At 37.4% G+C, this 22,057-nt stretch overlaps 1 protein-coding gene across 1 annotated transcript; it reads right to left on the bottom strand.

Annotated features, from left to right (window-relative positions):
• Window positions 1-3,595: 3,595 nt before the first annotated feature.
• Window positions 3,596-4,225, bottom strand: LOC100343039 (large ribosomal subunit protein eL21). The gene has a single exon (XM_002710647.5). The coding sequence runs from the start codon at window positions 4,170-4,172 to the stop codon at window positions 3,690-3,692; it is 483 nt and encodes a 160-aa protein (XP_002710693.1). The 5' UTR covers window positions 4,173-4,225; the 3' UTR covers window positions 3,596-3,689.
• Window positions 4,226-22,057: the final 17,832 nt, after the last annotated feature.

The raw sequence follows: 22,057 nt of genomic DNA, 5'->3' as shown, positions 1-22,057 counted from the left end.
ACATGGGGTAGTGTGTGGTAGATATTAATGAATTTGTTGAATGAATAGATGCAAAGAACTACCAGTTGGTACTTCAAAGAAACTCACATGTAGATAAGACACATTTAAATACTTCATCTTTTTGGAAAACAAAGCATCAGGGCAATGATTGAGTCTGATTCTTAAAAAAAAATAAGCAATTCTTATCACATAGTGTTATCTTCTCACAAAAGTGGCACTGTTATCAACTCATGTAGGTGCTATGATGCTTGTTTTAAGTCTTCTGATTTTCTTTGAGCATTTTTCATGTATTTGTTACTTCCACTTGCAAGGAATTTTGAGTCACTACGTTGAATTAACTTTTTATTGTGTACTAAACCAGTCCTGGATGGAGTTTATTTAGTCAGAAATATTATGACTTTATGAAATAGTATGACATCCTTTTATTATCTCTAATTTGAAAAGTAAAATCGCATATTATAATAAAATGAAACAAATATTACATCAGGATTTTTAAAATGCAGTACATTGGTAAATTATTCAATTAGTACTGGGAAAGAAGAACAAGTTGTGTTGGGATAACAGAACTAATGACACCAATTTGATTTCATTGTTAGGTTTATAATTTAAAATTTACACATATCTGTAGGTAAAAGAGGCCCCAATATCATTGCATTTTTCAATTTGGGGGGGAGGTATTTTTCCCATAGAACAGGAAATTATTTATCTGTTGATGTTGACTCAGTGATTCATGGACATGAGGATTGAAATCTAGGATTACCTTGGACTTTCCCTTGTAGTTACACTTCATGATCACAAGATGAATATAGAAGATCTGACCTTCCCTCCTACATTCCTCATAAGGAATAAAGGATTACCTACATGGCAAAATCTTACTGTGAATTCCATTTATATTCTATTGGCCAGATTTGGATCATGGTACTACACTCAGCTGCAAGACAGTTAAAATATGTTTAAAATCAAGATTATGTTACTAGTGAAAAGTGCATAAGTAATAATATTGCAAAGCTGACATTTCTAAGGAAGGAATACATAGTTAGCTTGCTTGTGCCTGATGTTCTTGTGTGAGTGCAAATATTGTGCTTATAAATATAGCATTATAGCATGCTCTTTGTAATTTAGACTACACAGCTCTCTCCTCACAATGGGACATTGTAGAAAGTAGATAGGGAGAAAGAAAAGATTTTCTCTCCTGTTTATTGCCAAAGAATGTCTTCAGGAAAATAATTTTGGTAACAATTTCTTTAGAAACAAAGCCAGGTTCAAAGTTCACCACTTTTAGGAAATGCATGTAAGAGAGAGTGTTCTCTCTGAGACCCACCATTCTATATTTCCCTATCCTAGAGAGGGATAGACTTTCTTTCCTGTAAGAGTAAGCTTATGCTCCCTTCCTAGAATGGCCTTAGAGTCAACCAAGAGGAACATCCATATGAATCTCAAATTCAGGAGGCAAGACTTCATGTTACTCAGGGGAAGGGGACAAGAACAACTTGTGTCTTAAGTCAAAAACTTTCAGAACTTGTTTCATGGATTTGCTGATGACAACACTTGAAAAGAATGATTAAGAAATTAGTAATGGGGCCAGCAGTGTGTAGTAGTGAGTTAAAGCCCTGGTCTGTAGCGACAGCATCCCATAGGGCACTGGTTCAAGTCCTAGCTGCTCCACTTCCGATCCAGCTCGCTCTCTGCTGTGGCCTGGGAGAGCAGTGGAAGATGGCCCAAGTCCTTGGGACCCCATACCCACGTGGAAGACCCAGTAGAAGCTCCTGGCTCCTGGCTGTTGTAGCCATCTAGAGTGTGAACCAGTGGATGGACGACCTTTAGCTCTTTCTCTGCCTCTGCCTCTCTATAACTCTGTCATTCAAATAAATAAATATTTTTTAAAAAAGGAATTATTAATGATCTATTACTTTGTTGAGGTCTTTGTTCATAACTAAACCATGTGATGTTGTTTATTGTGGAAAGAGACTATCTTCATCAGGTTTTTCCTGAGACTCTTCCAAGTCTCCCAGTTTGGAGATTCTTGTGAGGTAGGGGGTGACTTGGCACAGAGAAATCAAGGAAGACAAGAACTAGGAGCAAGGGTGAATTAAGCTGTCCTAAAGGGTAGAAATTATAGGATTTACTAAAGATATAGAACACCTACTTTTAAAATAACATTTTAGTGATTATTTATATTATTTAATTATAAAATATATATTAGTCAATGTTATTTTAAAGACCATTCCTTTAACGGCTATGTTAAAAGAAAAATTCATATGAAACACTGCTTAATTATCAATCTGAAAATATTTGGTAGCAAGATATCAAGAAAATAGTATGATTGATTGGAACACTGTGAAAAATTAAGGGCCATATGCACTTAACATAGTGCATATAATTTTTATCTAGTGTTTACATATTGGGAAAACAAGAGTATTAGCAAAGTAATATTTCCAAATATAGTTAATCAAATTCAATGCTCTTGATATAGAAATATTCTTTGAATAATCTGATTCAAGTTTTAGACATATTCTGTATTGGGTAATACAAAAGAACACTTTGGAAATCAAAATTGTTATTGAGAAATATTAAATTGTTTTGTGAGTTTCAGTTCTTCATCAGCTTTCTGAGAGGAACACTCATATATCTAAAGATGAATTACTAATTCTTATTCACAAGTGTAAAAATATGAATTTATTTGAGAAAAATCCTTGACGGAGAAGAAACCCTTAGAGATTGAACCCTCTGGTGACAGAAGAGAAAAGGAAAACTCTAGCCCACATATTTTTAAGAGGTTGGTAGTAATATCTCCACTCTCATTCCTCATTTTTATAATTAGCATTTCTTTTCTTTTTTGGTCAGTCATATAGAAACTTGAAACAATTATATAAGAATGACATTTAAAATCTCTCCCTTACCAAAGAGGAAAGCAAAAAGACATGTAAGATGGTTGTAATGATATGGGAGCAAAAGAAGAATATGTAAATTTGTCCTCAATGACTTTGTTGTTCAAAAATGAAATTACTTTCAAAGAACATTGGACTTAGATACAGAAAACAAAGTTATGAAGTAAAGAAGAAATGAAATAGAAAATTTAGAGTGATTACCCATACTAGGCAGAATTGGTGGGAAAATTCCCAAATATCTTAATAATTTTTCCTCAATTACCAGCACTTATCTTACATGCAATCAACAAATTAAGCTTCATTTCACTTATTCTTCACAATGACACTATGCAGTAGATATTACTTTTGTACCTATTTGACTAATGAGGAAGTAGTAGTGCAAAGAGATTAAAGAATATTTGCCACAGTCAGAAGACTAGTATGGAGCAGTATCATGCTTTTAATCCATGGGTATTTTTATCCATTACTCTTGCTTAATTAAATACAGCATTCTACTAGTGATTTTTACCTATTTTGTATTTAGTATACATGAAATAATCAGTTAATGATGTAAGATTTATATATGTAATATAACATTATAAACTAATATATCTAGAGGATTATTCTGCAAATTTCAGTATTATACTAGCATTTTCTGACCACCTTGCTAGCATGTAATCAAAACCTTATCACTTGAATTAATAAGAAGCAATTGCATTCATTATTTTTTTGTAACTTTTTAACTTTTGTAACATTCCTTTTTTTTTTTTTTTTTTTTTTTTTTTTTTTTCAATTAGGTCTTATTTATTTATCTTACATTTATCATGCCATGAATTCATAAGGAATGGGTTCCAGCAACTCAGGCTCCTTTCCATTGGTTCTGACAAAGTGGGCTTCTCTGGGTGGAGCAGGCTGACGCTTTAGTTGAACCCAGGTACCCTTCTCTTTGGCTTCCTTCTTCTTCTGATCATTTTCCTTCACACGTTTCAAGAAGCTATCTCTGCTCTTAGAGTGCTTAATGTGTTCAATACGCACATTTATTCTCTTGGCAAGAATCTTGCCTTTCACTTGTTTGTTTACAACAATGCCAACAGCATGCTGGGTAACATTGTAGACTCTTCCAGTTTTTCCATGGTAACATTTATGGGGCATTCCTTTTTGAACAGTACCCATTCCCTTGATGTCCACAATGTCACCTTTCTTGTAAATGCGCATGTATGTGGCCAAAGGAACAACTCCATGTTTTCTGAAAGGCCTGGAGAACATGTACCGGGTACCTCGCCTCTTTCCCTTTGTGTTCGTCATCTTGGCGAATTACTGGAAGATGGCGGCTCCGGCCGAAAGGAAGCGTAACATTCCTTTTTGTAACGTATGAAGCCAACATGCTCAATTGAATTTGTGTATTGCGAAGCTGTTATCCACTGTGAACAATGAGAACTCAGTGCATCTACTATGGATATTGTAAATGCTTCAATTATTCAGTTTATATTATTTACTTTGTATATAAACATAAACAGTTCTCTGCATTCACCAGTTTGACATCCATGGATTTAATCAATGGATTGAAACTATTTTTTAAACACTTTGTCTTTACTGAGAGACATTTTATTCTTGTCATTATAGCCAAAAAAATACAGTTTAACAACAATTTACAAAGCATTCACAGTGTATTAGTTATTGTAAATAATCTAGAAGTGATTTAAAGCAATATAAAAGGACTATGTAGATTACACAAAAATACTATACTTTGTACCAGGGACTTGAGCATCTGGAGGTTTTGATATCCATAGAGCTCTTGGAACCAATCCCTTTTGGATCCCAAGATCAACTGCAGATATCTAAATCTAGAGCTGATCTGTAACTTGGAGTGAATGAAACACATATTGTTTCCAAAAAGAACACAATCTCTTCCCCAGAAGCAGATGCCTTTTGATCCTTGACCAGTTCCTTCACAAATATATGCTGGTGTCCTAATGAGATTAAATGCATAGCTTCTCTGGGAAAGGCTCCATGCCCAGTGAACAAAATGTTGTGTGATTTGCTGCAGAAATGTCTCATGGCAAGAATAGACAACAACCATTTGCTATCATGCAGTCAGTGTTTAGGAGACACTGTCATCATGGTGGGTCTTTTGCAGAGATTGGAGAAATTGGACTGACTTTACAGCATCACTTTTCAGTGCTCTTTCCCTGAAAGGGCGTCCCACTCCCCTTTTCAGTTATAGTTATAGAGTGGAGTTTAATTGTAACATTCAACCGTCTCCTTAAGAATGTCAACTCTGCTTCTAGAATGTGTGCTGTGATTTGTGCTTTAGTTCTTAGCCGCTGGGTGACTTAACCTTTCTCTGCCTTGATCTTCTCATTTACAAATGCTGCTGTGTGTCTTAAAAAAAAGTCTAAACATGTAAAGCAGTAAGAATAGCAACTGGCACAGAGCAGGGTCTCAATAATGTTAATGTTACTGCTACGGTTATCCCAAAGCTCAATTTATTTAAAGTCACTTGCCAACTAATCTCCAACAAGGTATTAGGTGTTTCAGTTAAGGTGTTTATACTTAAGGGCATTTAAATTTAATTACATGACTCCTGAAGGTTAGAAAACCTTCAAAATATAAAGAACAGGTGATATCTAATTGTGGAATTTCATTCTCTCTGTATCAAAGTCCAGAAGTGTAGAGGCTAGTGACTGGTTTAACTATTTGCTGGGGCTAGACAAATATTTGCTTTGTGGAAAAATATTTTCTCCATTTTTCTGTAATGGCACCTAGAACAAGGAATCACAAAACAAAACAATAAAACTTAAACCTATCACAGGGAAAGGGCATGAGTGGAAGAAAGCAGAGAGGGCATTGCAGGCTGTTTCGATTCCTCCGGCTGGTTAATGGAATTAAGTTGTCCATATCTGAAAGCTGATATGGCGCCCCATCTCTACTTTTTTTTTTTTTTTTATTTGACAGATAGAGTTATAGACAGTGAGAGAGAGAGAGAGAAAGGTCTTCCTTCTGTTGGTTCACTCGCCTAATGGCTGCTACTGCTGGCGCTGTGCTGATCTGAAGCCAGGAGCCAGGTGCTTTCCCCCAGTCGCCCATGCGGGTGCAGGGACCCAAGCACTTGGGCCACCCTCCGCTGCCCTCCCGGGGCCACAGCAGAGAGCTGGACTGGAACAGGAGCAACTAGTACCTGGCGCCCTAACCAGGACTAGAACCTGGGGTGCCGGCGCCACAGGCAGAGGATTAGCCAAGTGAGCCATGGCGCCAGCCCCCATCTCTACTTTTAATTGAGCCACCTGCTAATATGCACCTTTGGAGATAGCAAGTAGTGGCTTAGCTAGTTTGGTTCCTGCCACCTATATGGAAGACCTGGATGAAGTTTCTGTCCTTGCCTAGCCCTGGGTGTTGTGAGCATTTGAGAAATGAACCAGTGGGTGGAAGATTCTCTCTCTCTCTCCTCTCTTTCACTCATTCTTTCTTTCAAATAAATAATAATAAATGAATAAACTACACAACCAACTGTATTGATGGACTTGTTTTGTATTTTCTCTTGGCTTCTACACAATTCTACTTGACAATTTGGGACTGAAATGATGCAGGTCTGGTGTTAAGTCTATTTACAGAGGAGATACACCATGAAATTATCTGATTGAATGGATTGTGCATGTCCATGATGCACTTCCATGACCTGTGACAAGCTTCCAGTGATTTTATATTTGCAAGGCGTATCATTAGCTCTTAGGAATAACTAATGAACCAAACAGTAAAACAATGAAAACAACTTAAGAATATGATAGAATTTTCACTTCTTCAATATTTTTATAATTACAAATTATCATCTGAACTGAATGCTAGCAAGTAGGATCATTTTTTTTTTAATCAGAATGAAGAGAGGAAGGATAAAAGGAAGAGAAGAAGGGAGGGAGGGAGGGGGAAGGAAGGAAGGAAGGAAGGAAGGAAGGAAGGAAGGAAGGAAAAACTAGAAGAAATACAAAGAGTTTTGAAATAAGATAATAAAATTAGAGCATTTACAAAGTGGATGCGTTGCTTTACTTTCAGGCTCTGTCTGAATCACATTCATTGAAGGGGATGAAATGACTAAGGTTGGGAGGATCAGAGAGGTGAAATCTTGACTGCTATTCTTTGGCCCCTGGGAGGCAAAGGTCATGCTCAATTCCTTTGAGTTATTTCCTGCCATTTTTCTCCTGATATATGAGCCATTTTGCTCCAGATACTTCTCGTAGTCTCCCTCTAAGAGGATTCTGAGTAACCTCCCAGGCTTGCTGTTTTGTCTCTTCCTCCCCCTCCTGAAGTCCCTTCTTGACATTCTGAAAGATGCAACCAAGGAGCACGCCTCCAGCTGTGGACAGTGTTAGGCCATTCTTTGTGTTTTCAGGAAGTTGAATTAAGCCTGTTAGTCTCAGGAAGCACTACCTGTGACAGTGCTCCTAATTAGCTTACTGAATATCAGTAGAAAGCTCCCTTGGTTTGCTATGCCAGGTTGCTCTTGAGAGAGTTACTGTTGAAATGAATGTGTTCTTTATAATGATGAGATCAGTTTTACACTTATTAGTCTTCAGAGCAAGCAGTTTCTTACAAAAAAAAATTTAGATGGTGCTGGGAGGAGGAGAATGATAGAAAGAAAAGAATTGTGTGTGTGTGTGTGTGTTTCTATGAATGCACCTACATATTTATTAAAAGTTTTAGTGGGTGTTCCAAAAGCAAGGTGTCTGTGCCTTTAATCATTTTCATTTTAAAAACAGAGGCTTATATTTCCACATCTTCAGCTGTCCCAGAGGGCAGCTAGGCCAACTTTAACAACATTAATTTCTCTTTATGACAGGACTAGTGCTGCCCCAGGTCTTCAGAACTGCCGAAAATGTCTGGAAAAGTAGATAATGAAGAGGATATTAGAATTGTAAACAAGAACAATTTTGTAATAAAAACCATATATTTTCTCCATTGGACTTTGGGCATAATACTGCAGCAGCAAAAGTGTCATGAGTCGTAATTTGTTGATGGCTACTGAGCATTAGTTACAGTCAGAGCATGTGTAGAAAGGGCAAGTCCTCCTGGCATCCCATTAAAGAAGATCTTGGATGGGTAATTGCAATTTGGTTGTTCTAATGTGTCTCTTTCATTTGATTTTTCATCTTGCTGTCTGATGCAAAGAACTTGTGTATCACAATTTCCAAGACTGCCAAGAGATCCTTTGGCTCTTATTCAGAGGCCTTTCATACAAATTTAGAAACCTTATTAATAGTAAATGTGAAGGCAGCACCCTAGTAAAAGTCAAAAGAGAGCCACATCTAGTCCTTGACTCCCTTTGGAAGACTTAGGAAGAATTCATATCAGAGCACTGAGAAAAGAAAGGTTCTCTTCACTGTTCTGCACTTCTGAAGCAGCCAGCACATCCCTGCGTCCATCAATCTACTCATCCTTCTTGCTGACAGGGTTTATGAGTTTCACAGAATGAACTAAGAAACGGCAGATCTCCCCCAAGAAACAGTGTCCTCTTCTTTGTCTGCAAGAAATGTGTGCGCAGAGAGTAAATTGGAGAGCACTATGGATTGTGAATATCATAAACAGAACCATCTTCTTCTTTTAAGGTGCATGGCAATTGAGAAAGTTCACCTCCTACTTAATCTTTTGTTTTTCACCCTTCCTTTGTTGCACACAGAGGAAGGCTGAACACACAATCCTAAAACATAGCAATTTTCCATGAGTATGTTTTCTGTTTGCATTTCATACCTTCTTTTATTATACACAGTGGCCTATGTTCCATAACCTATTCCTTGAATTTAATTTTATGAGAAAAATGTTGATGCACAAAGCCTCTCAATTCCTATTGAGATTCCCCCCATGTTGGAAGTAATAATGATAATATTTATGTTTTCAATTAACCAATACTTAATGTCACATAGGGCTAATTTTCTTTCCAGGTCTCAAAATCATGTAATAGCATTTGTTTCAAAAGAGGCAATTGTTCCTTCAATAGAGTAAGATCCCAAATACTTTCATTTGAAGTGAAAAAAAGAAGGTACACCATGTTTTATGAACATGATTTAAGTACTGTGATTTTAAAATTCATGGCACCAATCTTTTATATGCATCTACTCATTTTCAATGCCTTCTTTGTGATCAGTTTCATCCATGTAGTATGATGGGAGTTAGGAGTAGTGTCTTTCACATAAACTGAGGTAGGGGGATCCAGGTTTGAGACAGAGCTCACTGGGACTTGATACAAACTGAAAGGCACAAGTGAGCACTTTTCTATTATTTAGACACCTGCCCAGAGGTTGGACGAAGGGGGTGGAGAAGAAAACAACACTTTCTTGTGTAGATTTAGTCTAAGAGCAGAGATAACCGTTTTGCCTTCTGTATCTAATAAGATGTGAATGGGGGCAGAAATAATGAGTATTACATTGTATTTTTCATGTAAAAGCCTGAGAAACAAAACGTCCTGCACACTGGCAGTGATTCCAGTCATTTTCAAATGAAAAGGGCTATTTGTTTCCAAATTACAGCAGCCACTGGAATGCATACGTTTATGGCTCAGAAATCTTCATTTTGTGAAGTAAAATTACCTTTCAGTAATTTAGTCACTGCAGGCCTCCTCCTGCTGACTGGTCAGAAGCTATCAGATAGCTTGCAGCTGCAGGCTGAAGCCTGACCATTTTTTTTTTCTAGGACAGGCAGTTAGTTAGTAGAGCCATCAGTGCAGCATCTGTCATCCTGCTAGGCCCAAATTGTTTTCTATGATGGATGTCACAGTCTGTATGATCAAAATAGAAGCCCTGCTGCTTTTAATTGCAAAATCGGAGTACTTGCACATTTGTTATTATGCTGAGGTTATTACCTCACACAAAATGAATTAACAGGTGAAAATAATTGATGAGAGGAGTCTAGGGATTTTTAGCCTCTTCAAAGAGACTTTGTAATTATGGTATAATGAATGTTCTGAGACAGATCTGTGGGGGGCAGCAAGAGACCACCAAAGAAATCTTCAGATTGATGATAAACTCTACTGAATTCTACTGTAATGCTGCTTAAATTTACTTAGCAATTAGTTTAATAGGCCTACATGATTCATGATAACACACAGAGAATTTTTAAATACGTTTGTTTCACCAATCTATAAATTAAGCTTCTTACCTCAGCTTTCTTCCAAAGGTGATGGAGAACGTTACGAGATCAGACTTCTGAAACCAGGATGACACAGGACAGGGGTGTGGGTTTCAGAAATGCCTGGTGCCACGCAGCTGGTATTGCAAATAATTGCTCTTCCCCATTGAGCTCCTCTCAAGAGTTTGTGGAAAAAGCCTCACCAAATTTTGTCCAAATAGAGTTTTAAGAGTTGCCCAGCACATGCAGCCTCTGCACTGGTCCTGTGAAGTGAGTGGTTTACACATTTTGCAAGCTGAAGGAACTGCTCTTTGGCTTTCTGACCGCTCTTCCATTTTCAAGCTTGGTCATATTTCAGATCCATGCAGAACCTGAGTGCCTCCAGAGCAATGGAGTACTGCTATCTTTTCCGGTCCTCCTGATGTCCTGAAACTGTGCAGGGGTTCTCTGTCACCAGGAACTGACTTCTGCCTTGGCTTCACGAGATGGGAAGAACCTACCCTGGTTAACCCAGGGCAAGGAGATGGCTTTCACGTGTGCCCAACTAGGGCTACAACAGTAGTTGTAAGAAGGCCAACATAACAGTTTCAAGAATGGTAAAATGTGACTGTATTACATACTATAGGGGATTATTAAAAGACAAGAAAAGAATAATTATAATGGAACAAATCACAAACTTGCTTCTTTTCCATAACCACAAATTATTCACAAACCACATCTAAATCACAAGGTAATGCTTTCATTAGGAATAGTTGAAAGGCGAAATTACTTGGGAATGCTTTTGTGAGAAATGCGGAGAAAGGAAATCTGGGGCTGTGAGTCGAATGCAACTTTAGCTGCAAGTCAAGAAGACAAAAAGAAAACAGAAGCAGAACTCTGTTTTGAGGACATAAACACTCAAACAGAAGAACTGTTAAAAACATCTATGTTTATTTTTTAAGTGATGGGAGCTTTATCCTAGATTCTAACTGGATTGATTAATCCATATCGTTAGAAGACATGCATTATTTACCATTGTTCTTAATCCTTTCGGCACACACACACACACACACACACACATTATACACACCACACACACTTTCCTTGTCCAAAAGTCTTAACATCTTTGTAAATACTCTCTTCTGTTTTTTCAGGTAGTCTTTAATGATTAGCTGTTATTTTTGTCCTGAGTTTAAATGAAAAGGTTATTTGAAGTACTCAATTGCTATTAAAGTAACTCCTTACATTATGCATTGAGTATATAACATTCTTTTCAGATTTACTCTCTGAATCTTCATATTGAAGGGTATATAACATCAAAGGGCCTCAATAACAGGAAGTGAAATACATGGCAAGGAAAGATAATGAATGCAAGGCTAGCAGCAGACTACCCCCATGTGAAGCGGACTGTGGTAACTCACATCAGGCCACATATCACTTGCCGAAGCATTTTTCATAAACCTTCACATGCCGGCATTTATCTTCAGTATAAACTCCCTGATGAATTCTCCAAAGGCATTAACAATAGATAAATGCTTCCTAAACAAAATAGTCTATTTGAAAAATCCCTTACAAAGGTGGGGAGTGTTATGCCATTGGGCTTCAGTTGTATCATAAACCATGACACCAATCTGGGATATTATTTTATTGTTTGGTCTTAGCTTTAATGAAGAGCAAAGTGACATAAAATTCAGGGGTTAATGCTGTAAAATTTGGATGCCTGTTTCATTTAGATTATATGAGATTATTGTTGAAGCACCATGGAAAACACTCAAGGGATTCCAACTTGAACAACAACACCAGCAGCAGAAAAGAAAAAGAAAAAGAAAGAAATGGAAGGTGAAAAATTGAATTTCCAAAAGGATTCATGTTAATGAAGGTGAGGAACAATTTTTTTTTGAAATTTGGCTATTAAGAGCCTTCCAAAATTTTGTTCAAAACACCAATCAAGAAGCAATAGATCACACAACATAAATTTCATGGTAAACTAAACAAACACCAATAGATGTGTCTTATACAGAAATAAAGAACACGGGCACTGGGTGTGCTTTATGATAGCTTTATGATAAATGACACTCACATGGAGTGCAGTAAAACTGAATCTAAAGGAAATTCAGGAGCTTTCTTCTTGTCTCGTCTTTTCCCCTGTATATAATATGTACAGAAGTACAAATATTTAGATCTTGTCTAGTGACTACAAACAAAGTGCATGCAATATAGTCTGCATGTTTACCAAAGAAATTGTGTTTCAGATGAGAAAATCTGATGTCCTTTTTAACAACTATAGAATATGAAGCAGTCAGGATAGGGGAAAGGGTATTTGTTTTATTCATGGGTGATTGCAAAATAATTCTCGTGTGTCATAGGGGATGGTGAGCTCATGAAATCTGAATCACTGACTTTCCAGACAGATCCATTTCCAGGAAAGAAAGTTTTTTTTTTGTTGTTGATAATTTAATGAGAATGCAAATACTTTCTTTGGTGATGCTGAGATTTTGGTAGTAAGTGTGGGTCTGCTGCTAGTGTGCTATGAATTCTGTCATTAAATGGAATTGGATTTTGGACCTGTCTTTATGTAGATGGCACTGGTTTCTGAGTAATACCCCATTCAAACACCTCACTCTGATGGATTGCATTAATAGATCATCAGAAACAGTTGTCATTCCAATGATGTATTAGTGTAATACATGAGAATGAGACTCACTGATGATGTATTTAGTACTCACAAGAAGGCAGTGTCCAAAGAAGAAATGGGTCCAGTAAGGAAGCCATTAGAATTATAGGATGAAGTCAGTCAGCCTGCAGCACTTGCAAGCTTTTTTGGGGTGCTGAATTGGTATATGGTATATTAGTGTAGAAGCTACTAATAGGGCACTGTTGCTGGTGCAATGAGAATAGTAGTATTATTCTGCTCAAAATAATTTCTGTTGGTGAACTGCAAAATAATAAACATATATGTCTGATTATCATACAACATTTTAGTGCATGTCAATGTACTGTTAGTAGTGGCTTCCAGAAAAAAAAAATCTCTTAAGCAGGATTTTCTGAGATGATAATCAAATATATTATCATAATAGCAGTTTTCCAACTGATGGTTTCTGCCAAAGGGGAAGCTTTTGCTAGTAAGTGTCTACATGCCACCAATCATGGGCATGGCTCTGGCATTAGTTAGAGAGGCAGATATTTTAAGTAAAACATTAAACTTAGGTCTCACTGTCATACATTTTCAGCTAATAGAGCTTGCAACACCTACTATAAATGTAGATGAATTAGAGACTCCCAGTGACCTCTATCTACCTCCTGCTGTGCTTTTTCTAAAAGGGTAAAAGAGAGACTTTTAAATGTTTATAACATAGGGCTAAAAAGGCTTTTTTATGCAATGGAATAGCTGTTACTCTGCACCTTCTCTGAGCAGCTGATTGCATCATAAATAAAACAGTAGGGCCAGTCATCCCAGCTATGGAATGGATGCATCCAGATAGCAGCCAAAAGGCATTGATGGTGGTTAGTGAGCTTTCTTCCCCAGGTCTGGCTTGTCAAGATTGGGGGTGCCATAAGATGTGTGTGTGTGTCTGTGTGTATGAGTGTGTGTTTGTCCTTAGGACAGAAGAAGTAGGGGAGGAAACAAAGAAGGAAGTAGATGTGATAGATTATCCGTGGCATTTCCTTCCCTGGAAATTTAGTAACCAAGCATTGTTAAAAAAGAAATTTCCTTGTCCCTGAGCTAGGAAGTAAGTGTGGAACACCCAGGTTAACCACAGAAACAGTGAGATGCTCAAGCAGTGCTCCTTTGAATTTTCTAAGTGAGGCTGGGACTGGCTTTCCTGCACTGAATTAAACACATGAGTTTTGAGCAGCAGACTAAATGTGAAAAGGAAATGGAGTGGGGTGATCTTTTTATTAAGATTTCCACTTTCTGTTGTATTTCACTTCCTAATTGATTTTTCTTAAATTTGGGACAGAAAAATCACTTTTCATTTATGAATAATAAAAATTATTTCAATATACTCCTTTAACCATTTCTGTTTTGTTTTATCTAAAGTCTTAGAAAAAGTTACAAGAAATACACTGCCTGCTTTAAGTTGAAAAGACAAATTATTTTGATATGCTGGTATTTAATTCATTTTCAATGATTATTTAATGTAATGGCTATTAAAATATGAATTTTCCACTGATGTGGAAAATTGTCCAATGATGTTTTAAGCTGTTAACCTCCCAAACTCAGTTATATCTTAGCCTTGTTAATAACACTATTGGATGACTGTTTATACTATGTAAGTTTTCATAACATCTATGAACTAAGGTGTGGGTATAGAAGTGAACATGAGTGTGAATAGGAGTCAGGTCATTTTTTAAAAGATTTGTTTGTTTATTTACTTATTTATTTGAAAGGTAGAGAAACAGGGGACAAGAGAAAAGAAGAGACAGAAAGAGATCCTTCTTCCATTAATTCATTCCCCAAATGGCCATAATAGTCATTTCTGGGCCAGAAGCCAGGAACTTCATTCTGAACTCCCACATGGGTGGCAGAGGAACATCTATCCAGGTCTTCTCTCCAGAAGTGGCAGAGAAAGCTGGATTGCAAAGGTGGAGTAGCTGGGGCTTGATCTGATACTCAGATTTGGGATGCTGGTTTGCAGCAAGCAGTACCTTAACTTACTGACCCTTCAGGTAAACTAAAAAAGAATTATTTTTATATCCATAAAACACCAAAGGAAATAAGTTATGTAAACAAACTTGAGATACCCTATAATTAGCCACCAATTATTTTTACATGGCATAAAATAATTTATCATACTGAATGGATGCATTTTTGAGATGTACTTAATGTGCATACATGTGCATTCTTATTTTTAACCTCACATATGTTTGCATAAAACATTTAATTATTTGTTTATGTGATTTTAAAGTCTTTATATTGAGAATGTACATGACTAATCTAATAAATATTTATTTTAGAATTCTAAGTTATTAAGGAGTGTGCATTATTATATTTACACAAAGTTATCAACCTAAAAGAAGCAAACAACCGAAAAAAAGGAAGATGTGAGAGACAGTGTCACCCTCATGCTATTACTACCATCTTACAATTGTTCAACTAAAAATCTGTAATATGTCTACAATGCTACCTACTTGAAATCATGTAGTGACATTTGTATGTGATATATTTTTCTTTATATATAGGCTCAGTTGCAGTGAATGAAGAATAAGGATACATATTAATTCTAAAATTACTGTTAAGAAAACCCTTACTGTAGACCAGGAGGAAGCACCTGGCTCTTGGCTTCGGATTGGCTGCAGCAGCCATTTGGGGGATGAACCAAAGGAGGGAAGACCTTTCTCTCTGTCTCTCTCTCTCTCACTGTCTAACTCTGCCTGTCAAAAAAAAAAAAAAAAAAAAAAAGGAAAAGAAAAGAAAACCCTTACTGGAAACCAATGTTCTATGACATGCTTTTCGTTATAGATGCCTCTACCCCCAAAAAAAGACTGAGAATGTGGGCCGGCGCCGCTGCTCACTAGGCTAATCCTCCACCTTGTGGTGCAGGCACACGGGGTTCTCGTCCCGGTCGGGGCACCGGATTCTGTCCCGGTTGCCCCTCTTCCAGTCCAGCTCTCTGCTGTGGCCCAGGAGTGCGGTGGAGGATGGCCCAAGTGCTTGGGCCCTGCACCCACATGGGAGACCAGGAGAAGCACCTAGCTCCCAGCTTTGGATCAGCGCTGTGCACAGCGTGCCGGCCGTGGCGGCCATTGGAGGGTGAACCAATGGTAAAGAAAGACCTTTCTCTCTGTCTCTCTCTCTCTCACTGTCCACTCTGCCTGTCAAAAATAAAAAATAAAATAAAAAAAGAAAGAAAAAAAGACTGAGAATGTGGAATGAAAAAAAAATCAGGCACGGGAACTAAGGTAAGCTAGGTATGTTGGAAAATTTGGACTATTGTAGCTTTTATCCTAATAGCATAAACACATTTATTTGTTTGTCTGTTTCCAGTACTTTTGAAAAAACTTATTTATTTATTTGAAAGCAGAGTTATGGGGTTGTGGTTGTGGGAAGAAGGAGGGAGAGACACAGAGATATCTTCCATCTGCTAGTTCACTTCTTAGATGGCCACAAAGCCCAGAGTGGAGCTGGTCCGATGCCAGGAGCCAGGAGCTTCTTCCAGTTATCCTATGTGGATGCAGGGGCTCCTTCCATTGCTTTCCGAGGTGCTTACTTATAAATCTATCCCACTGTATCTCACTGACTTAGCTTTAACTCTGTTTTTTTTTCCTTTTTCTTTTTTTTTTTTTTTTTTTTTTGACAGGTAGAGTTATAGACAGTGAGAGAGAGACAGAGAGAAAGGTCTTCCTTCCATTGGTTCACTCCCCTAAAGGCTACCACGGCTGGCGCACTGCACTGATCCAAAGCCAGTAGCTGGGTATTTTCTCCAGGTCTCCCACGTGGTGCAGGTGCCCAAGCACTTGGTCCATCCTCTGCTGCGCTCCCGGACCACAGCAGTGAGCTGGACTGAAAGAGGAGCAACCGGGACAGAATCCAGCGCCCCAACCAGGACTAGAACCCCGGGGTGCCAGCACCGCAGGTGGAGGATTAGCCAAGTGAGCCACGATGTAGACCATTTAACTCTGGTTTGTAATGGAATGTAGTACAGTGTTGTGATAATCAAGCCTATGTTTAATTTCAGTTGCATTCTCATACATTTTCTTACATTGGTTCTATGTTCTTTTCCTTTCTCGTAGTATCTTTCTATTTTCTCTTTCTTGATATCTATCTCTGCCTTTTTTTCTCAACAGTTCCTACAGGAAATAGCCTAGGGTCCTCTCTTCCTTTAGCCTTGAAATCCCTGTCTCTTCATTTGATGGACATTGTCCTCAACACTTTCCTTCATTTTTTCAGTATGTCTGATGAACTCATTCTGAAAATGGCTGTTCTTTTACTTTTACATGAGGAGTCATACTTCCCATTACTTGCCTTCACCTTCACGGTCATAAAAACCTAATTGTGCACCATGGCACAAATGGAATCTGAAATCATCAAGTGCAAAATTAGCATTAAAAAATCATAAGACAACAAACAATAGGGCTTTTATGTGATTTTTGTAATTGCATGAAACTAGTTACTCTGGCAATAATTGTTTGTGCTTCATTAACATGCAAAACGGTTTTATAGACTAACCCACACACAAAAGAAACCATTTCTGATGAGAACTGTGCTTTGTTTAACGTTAGACACCATTGTATTTGCCTTCTTAATATAACAGTTCTAATTAGTACCTAGCACTCATCCTGAGGTTTTCAGCTTGAGCACTCTGAAGGTGACAGCTGAGTCACAATTCCATGGCATCTTTGTCAGTACCTGTCAAAATATAGCTAAGCCTTTAAAAGTTAGGATCTAAATACTGAAAAAAAAGTTAATAGTCCAGAAACAATATGTCCTAGGTAATTTCAAAAATAAAACTTGCACATTAACCCATGCTTAAAAACATAGTACCATTAATGCTGCTCCACCCAATGTGGTGCTGATAAAAAGATGTGTGTCTTAATGATTTCTTAGCACTGTTTTATTTTGTTTTGTTTATCTTATATCATCTGGCCTTTATCTACTTGCCCAACTCATTTGATTTCACTTCCTTGGTAAAGTAGCACAGGTGGACAAACAGCACATTTTTAAGTTAATTAATGTGTGCACACACAATTTTCAGAGGTATGCATCTTAAAAGAATGAAAAATATCTTGTACTGAACTGATGAGGTAACTCCATTCATAAACCTAACCTTTGGGAAGAACCCTAACTTAATTTCATCATGAAGGAACAGCTGATGCCTACCTGGGCCTGTTGATAGTATGGAAACAATGCAGCTTCAAAGATGTGGGAAAAAATTTTCTTCTGTTGTTGATTTCTGTGTCCTTCTCCTCAAAGAACTGAACTTAAAAGGCTACAAGAATAAGAAGTACTTACATTATTATGGTATTCTGTCATTCCTGGTATCTAATAATCAAATATATCAAATATAAGATTTTTTGCTTTGGCTCAAATGATACAAAAGATAGATTGATTTAACCTTTTATAACTTATTAGACTCATAGAATTATGCATTTTTAAAACATTTTTGTAAAATAAGAATGATCTTGTTTTCCCCCCAAATCTCTTTATTTGTAGAATTATTTCACTAACTTAGGTTTATCTAAGAGGTCAAAAGAATCTGTTTATTTTGCAAAAGAGATTCATCAGGTTACAAATCTTGCCAATTTAGGTAAAGTTAATTAGTTGATCAGAAGCTAACACATATCTAGGAAATTATTTAGTCAATGTATTGTTTATTTTTAAAACACGACACCAATGATTTATCAATATCATATAATACCATAATAATGGAAAATAAAATTAAAATTATTCTAGGGGCAGATGTTGTTGTGTGGCAGGTGAAACTGCTGCTTGGAGTACCTACAAGCCATATAGCAGTGCCTGGGATGGAATTGTGCCTCCGGTTGTCATCCAGATTCCTGATTATGTGCTTCCTGGGAGACCACAAGTTATGGCTCAACTACATGGGAGAACATGATTGGATTCCTGGCTCCTGCCTTTGGACCAGCCTAGCTTTGGCCATTGCAGGCATTTGAGGAATACACACACGCAGACACACACACACACAAATAAAAAATAAACTGAAAAACCTTATCCTAAAAGTGATTCTATTATAATCCACATGATTCTGTGTTATTTGGATGCTTAAACTCAATCTTATGAAACATGTAAGGGGATTACAGATGCACTCACATGTGTTATGGAAGAATTAGAATTCAAGTTGTCTTGATTAAGGCTTTAATATAAAAGAATTGCTGAGTGTGGGGGCTGGTATTATAGTTTAGCATTTTAAACTGCTGCTTGCAACACTTGCAATACTTTTGAGGCCAGATTCAAGACTCTGCTGCTCTACTTTTGATCCAGCTCCCTGTGCATATGCCTAGGAAGGCAGAGGAGGCGAGCCCAATTGCTTGGGCCCTTGCTCTTGATGCAAAAGACCTGATAGAATTCCGGGTTCCTGACTTTGGCTTGGCCCAGCCCTGAATGATATGGTCATTTGGAGAATGAGCCAGCGGATGGAAGATACTCTCTCCTCCACCACCCATTACCTTCAAAATAAATAAAATAAATTTTAAAAGAATTGCTTGTCACTTTGTCCTCCAAAAGACTTGTAAGGAATATTGTCTTGCAGTTAAGTTTAGATGATTGTCAAATTCCAACTGTCCGTGTCAACATCTCATCCTGCGACTCTACTCATGTGTATCTGCCAGTTATTTAGTTTTTACAATTCAAATGACACATGATGAAAACAATATTCCTTATCTTGCCCTTTAATATTTTGGATTCAAATGACTATTTAGAATGTTCTGAGGACTAATGTAATTAACTATGGAGAACTTAAAATCAATAAATAAAATCAGGGGCTGGAATGAGTATTGTTGGAGTCCCAGTTGCTGCTAATGTGCCTGGGAAATAAGTGGAAGATGTCCCAAGTACTTGAGCCCCTGATACCAAAGTGGAAGAACTGGTCAAAGCTCCTGGTTCCTGGTAGCGGACTGGCACAGCCCTGGCTGTTGTGGCCAACTGGGGAGTGAACCAGTAAATGAAATTCTCTCTCTCTCTCTCTCTCTCTCTCTCTCTTTCCCTCCCTCTCTCCCTTCCTGTCTCTAATTCTGCCTTTCACATAAATAAATATATTTTTTAAACAATTTGCTTTAAAAAATAAATGAAATTTGGCCTGGTGCTGTGGCATAGCTGGTAAAGCCACTGCCTGCAGTGCTGGTATCTCATATGGGCAATGTTTTGAGTCCTAGCTATTGAATTTCTGATCCAGCTCCTTGTTAATGTACCTGGGAAAACAATGGAAGATGGCTCAAGTGCTTAGGCCCTGCACCCACATATAAGCTCCTAGCTCCTGGCTTTGGATAGGCTCCTGGGTTCTCCATATGGGGAAAGAACCAGTGGATGGAATCTTTCTCTCTGTCTCTCCTTCACCTCTCTTTGTAGCATTGCCTTTCAAACAAATAAATAAATACATCTTTACAAAATAAAATAAATGAAATGAATTTAGTTTATTATTATCCATTTTGGAGTGAAAATTAGAAAGCATAAGTTAAGGTCTTCATATTACCTGCACTCATATATTTACATACTTATTTATTTGTGAGGATTGAGAGAGACAGACAGAGACACACACGAGAACTCATATCTACTGGTTTACTTCCAAATGCCCACAACAGGTAAGACTCAGGAGGACTGAAGCCAAAGAGCTGGGAATAAAATTCAATTCTCCCAAATGTGACAGGGAGACTGCCTCCCATGGTGTGCATTAGCAAGAAGCTGGAGTTATGATCAGAGTTGGGTATTGAACCTAGACAAGCCCATGTATGACAAGGGTGTCTTAACCACTGGGCTAAATACTTGCTCATACTCTCATCTTTTTACTGAGACTGATTTTGAGTTGATATAAGCGAGATTTAGATCCATTTAGTCCACAGATGTCCCACAGAATTTATATCTAATCTGAGCATCTGTCTGATGTGTTCTGAGAACTTCATTAAAATGTAGTTATAAAATCTTGCATTTGTTAAAGGAGATTTATGTCAAACTTAGTTTGAGACAGTTCTTCTGGGGCTTTTGACCTCCTTTGCATGATACCTCAACTGAATTCATCCCACATTGAATCCTTTAGATTTTCCAGAATCCCTAAAGGCAAAGAAAAACTCCTTACAGTGTCGTAAGAACATTTTCTCAAAAGATAAAAACAAATAGCTGCTTCTTTTTGAGTAGATTATTTTTAAATAATTAATAATGTTCTTTAATTTTGTATCCCAATTCTACCACTTGATGACACAATCAGAGTACTTTTTGATGATAAGGAAGAGGATTCATGTTTTACTTTATTTTTTTTTTTTTTGCAAAAACCCACTGACAAATATAATGACATCCAAACCTCCATCCATTCTTCATTCCAGCAATATTCAGACCTCATCATCGACTAAATCCAAGCAACGTGTGTATGTATGTGGTTTTATAACTGGGCAAATGATCAAAGCAGAGAAATGAATACAACCATCTGTATGGAAATTGGTAAACTGCAAATTGGTCCCCTAACTGGGATTAGGGAGAATACATGTTTTCCCCAGCTATGCTGCTTTCCCAGAATTTCACATACATCAATAACAATGGCTTTCACTTCCTTCAGCTGAAGATGGAGAGAGAGATGCTTTAAAGTTGTCAATGTCAGGGAGAGTTTGTCCTGAATAGTTATAAGCCTATTATTTAAAAGAACAAAATGAAGGCTCGTTTCCTACAGTGAATTTAATACTTTTCCTGCCTCATATTATGGTGACAGTGTTGAAAAGTAGAATCAGAAGAAAAAGACATAAAAATGGATTTTTTATACTCAAAACTGAATCGTAACCCTTTCTTATGTAATAACAGTGCTGAGATATTTACTTACCAATGTACCCTTTAAAAGCACAGTTAGAGCCAAAGAATACAATCTTTCTTTCTCTCTTATAGTTAATAACTATTTTTACATGAATTCTTTTGAGGGTCTCCAAGGAATTGAGTGTGATGAGAGTATAACAATAAGGTACCATTGTTACACAATTCTTAAAAATCTATTAACTATGTAAAGATAAACAAAATGAAACAAATAGAAGTCCAGAATATAAGGAGAATGATTAAGTCCTAAAGTTGATTATTTACGCAAACCTGAAACACTGAGTATAGAGTTCAAAGGAGCTCTCATAAATAATTTATGAGTGATAGTTGTTCTACATCCTTGACATTGTTTAAGAAGTAAATCAGGGCAACTATCTACAGGAGTTTAAAAACTCCCAATTCTTGAAACTGGTCTTTGTTACACATTTTTTACACAAAATAAGTCAATTTTTTAAAAAGAGTTAAATGTAAGGCCGGCGCCGCGGCTCACTAGGCTAATCCTCCGCCTAGCGGCGCCAGCACACCGGGTTCTAGTCCCGGTCATGGCGCCGGATTCTGTCCCAGTTGCCCCTCTTCCAGGCCAGCTCTCTGCTGTGGCCAGGGAGTGCAGTGGAGAATGGCCCAGGTG

The sequence above is a fragment of the Oryctolagus cuniculus genome, chromosome 6, assembly GCF_964237555.1.
Source record: "Oryctolagus cuniculus chromosome 6, mOryCun1.1, whole genome shotgun sequence".
Classification (NCBI taxonomy): domain Eukaryota; kingdom Metazoa; phylum Chordata; class Mammalia; order Lagomorpha; family Leporidae; genus Oryctolagus; species Oryctolagus cuniculus.
Note: the sequence above shows the minus strand (reverse complement) of the source record. Positions and strands in the feature narration are given on the sequence as shown.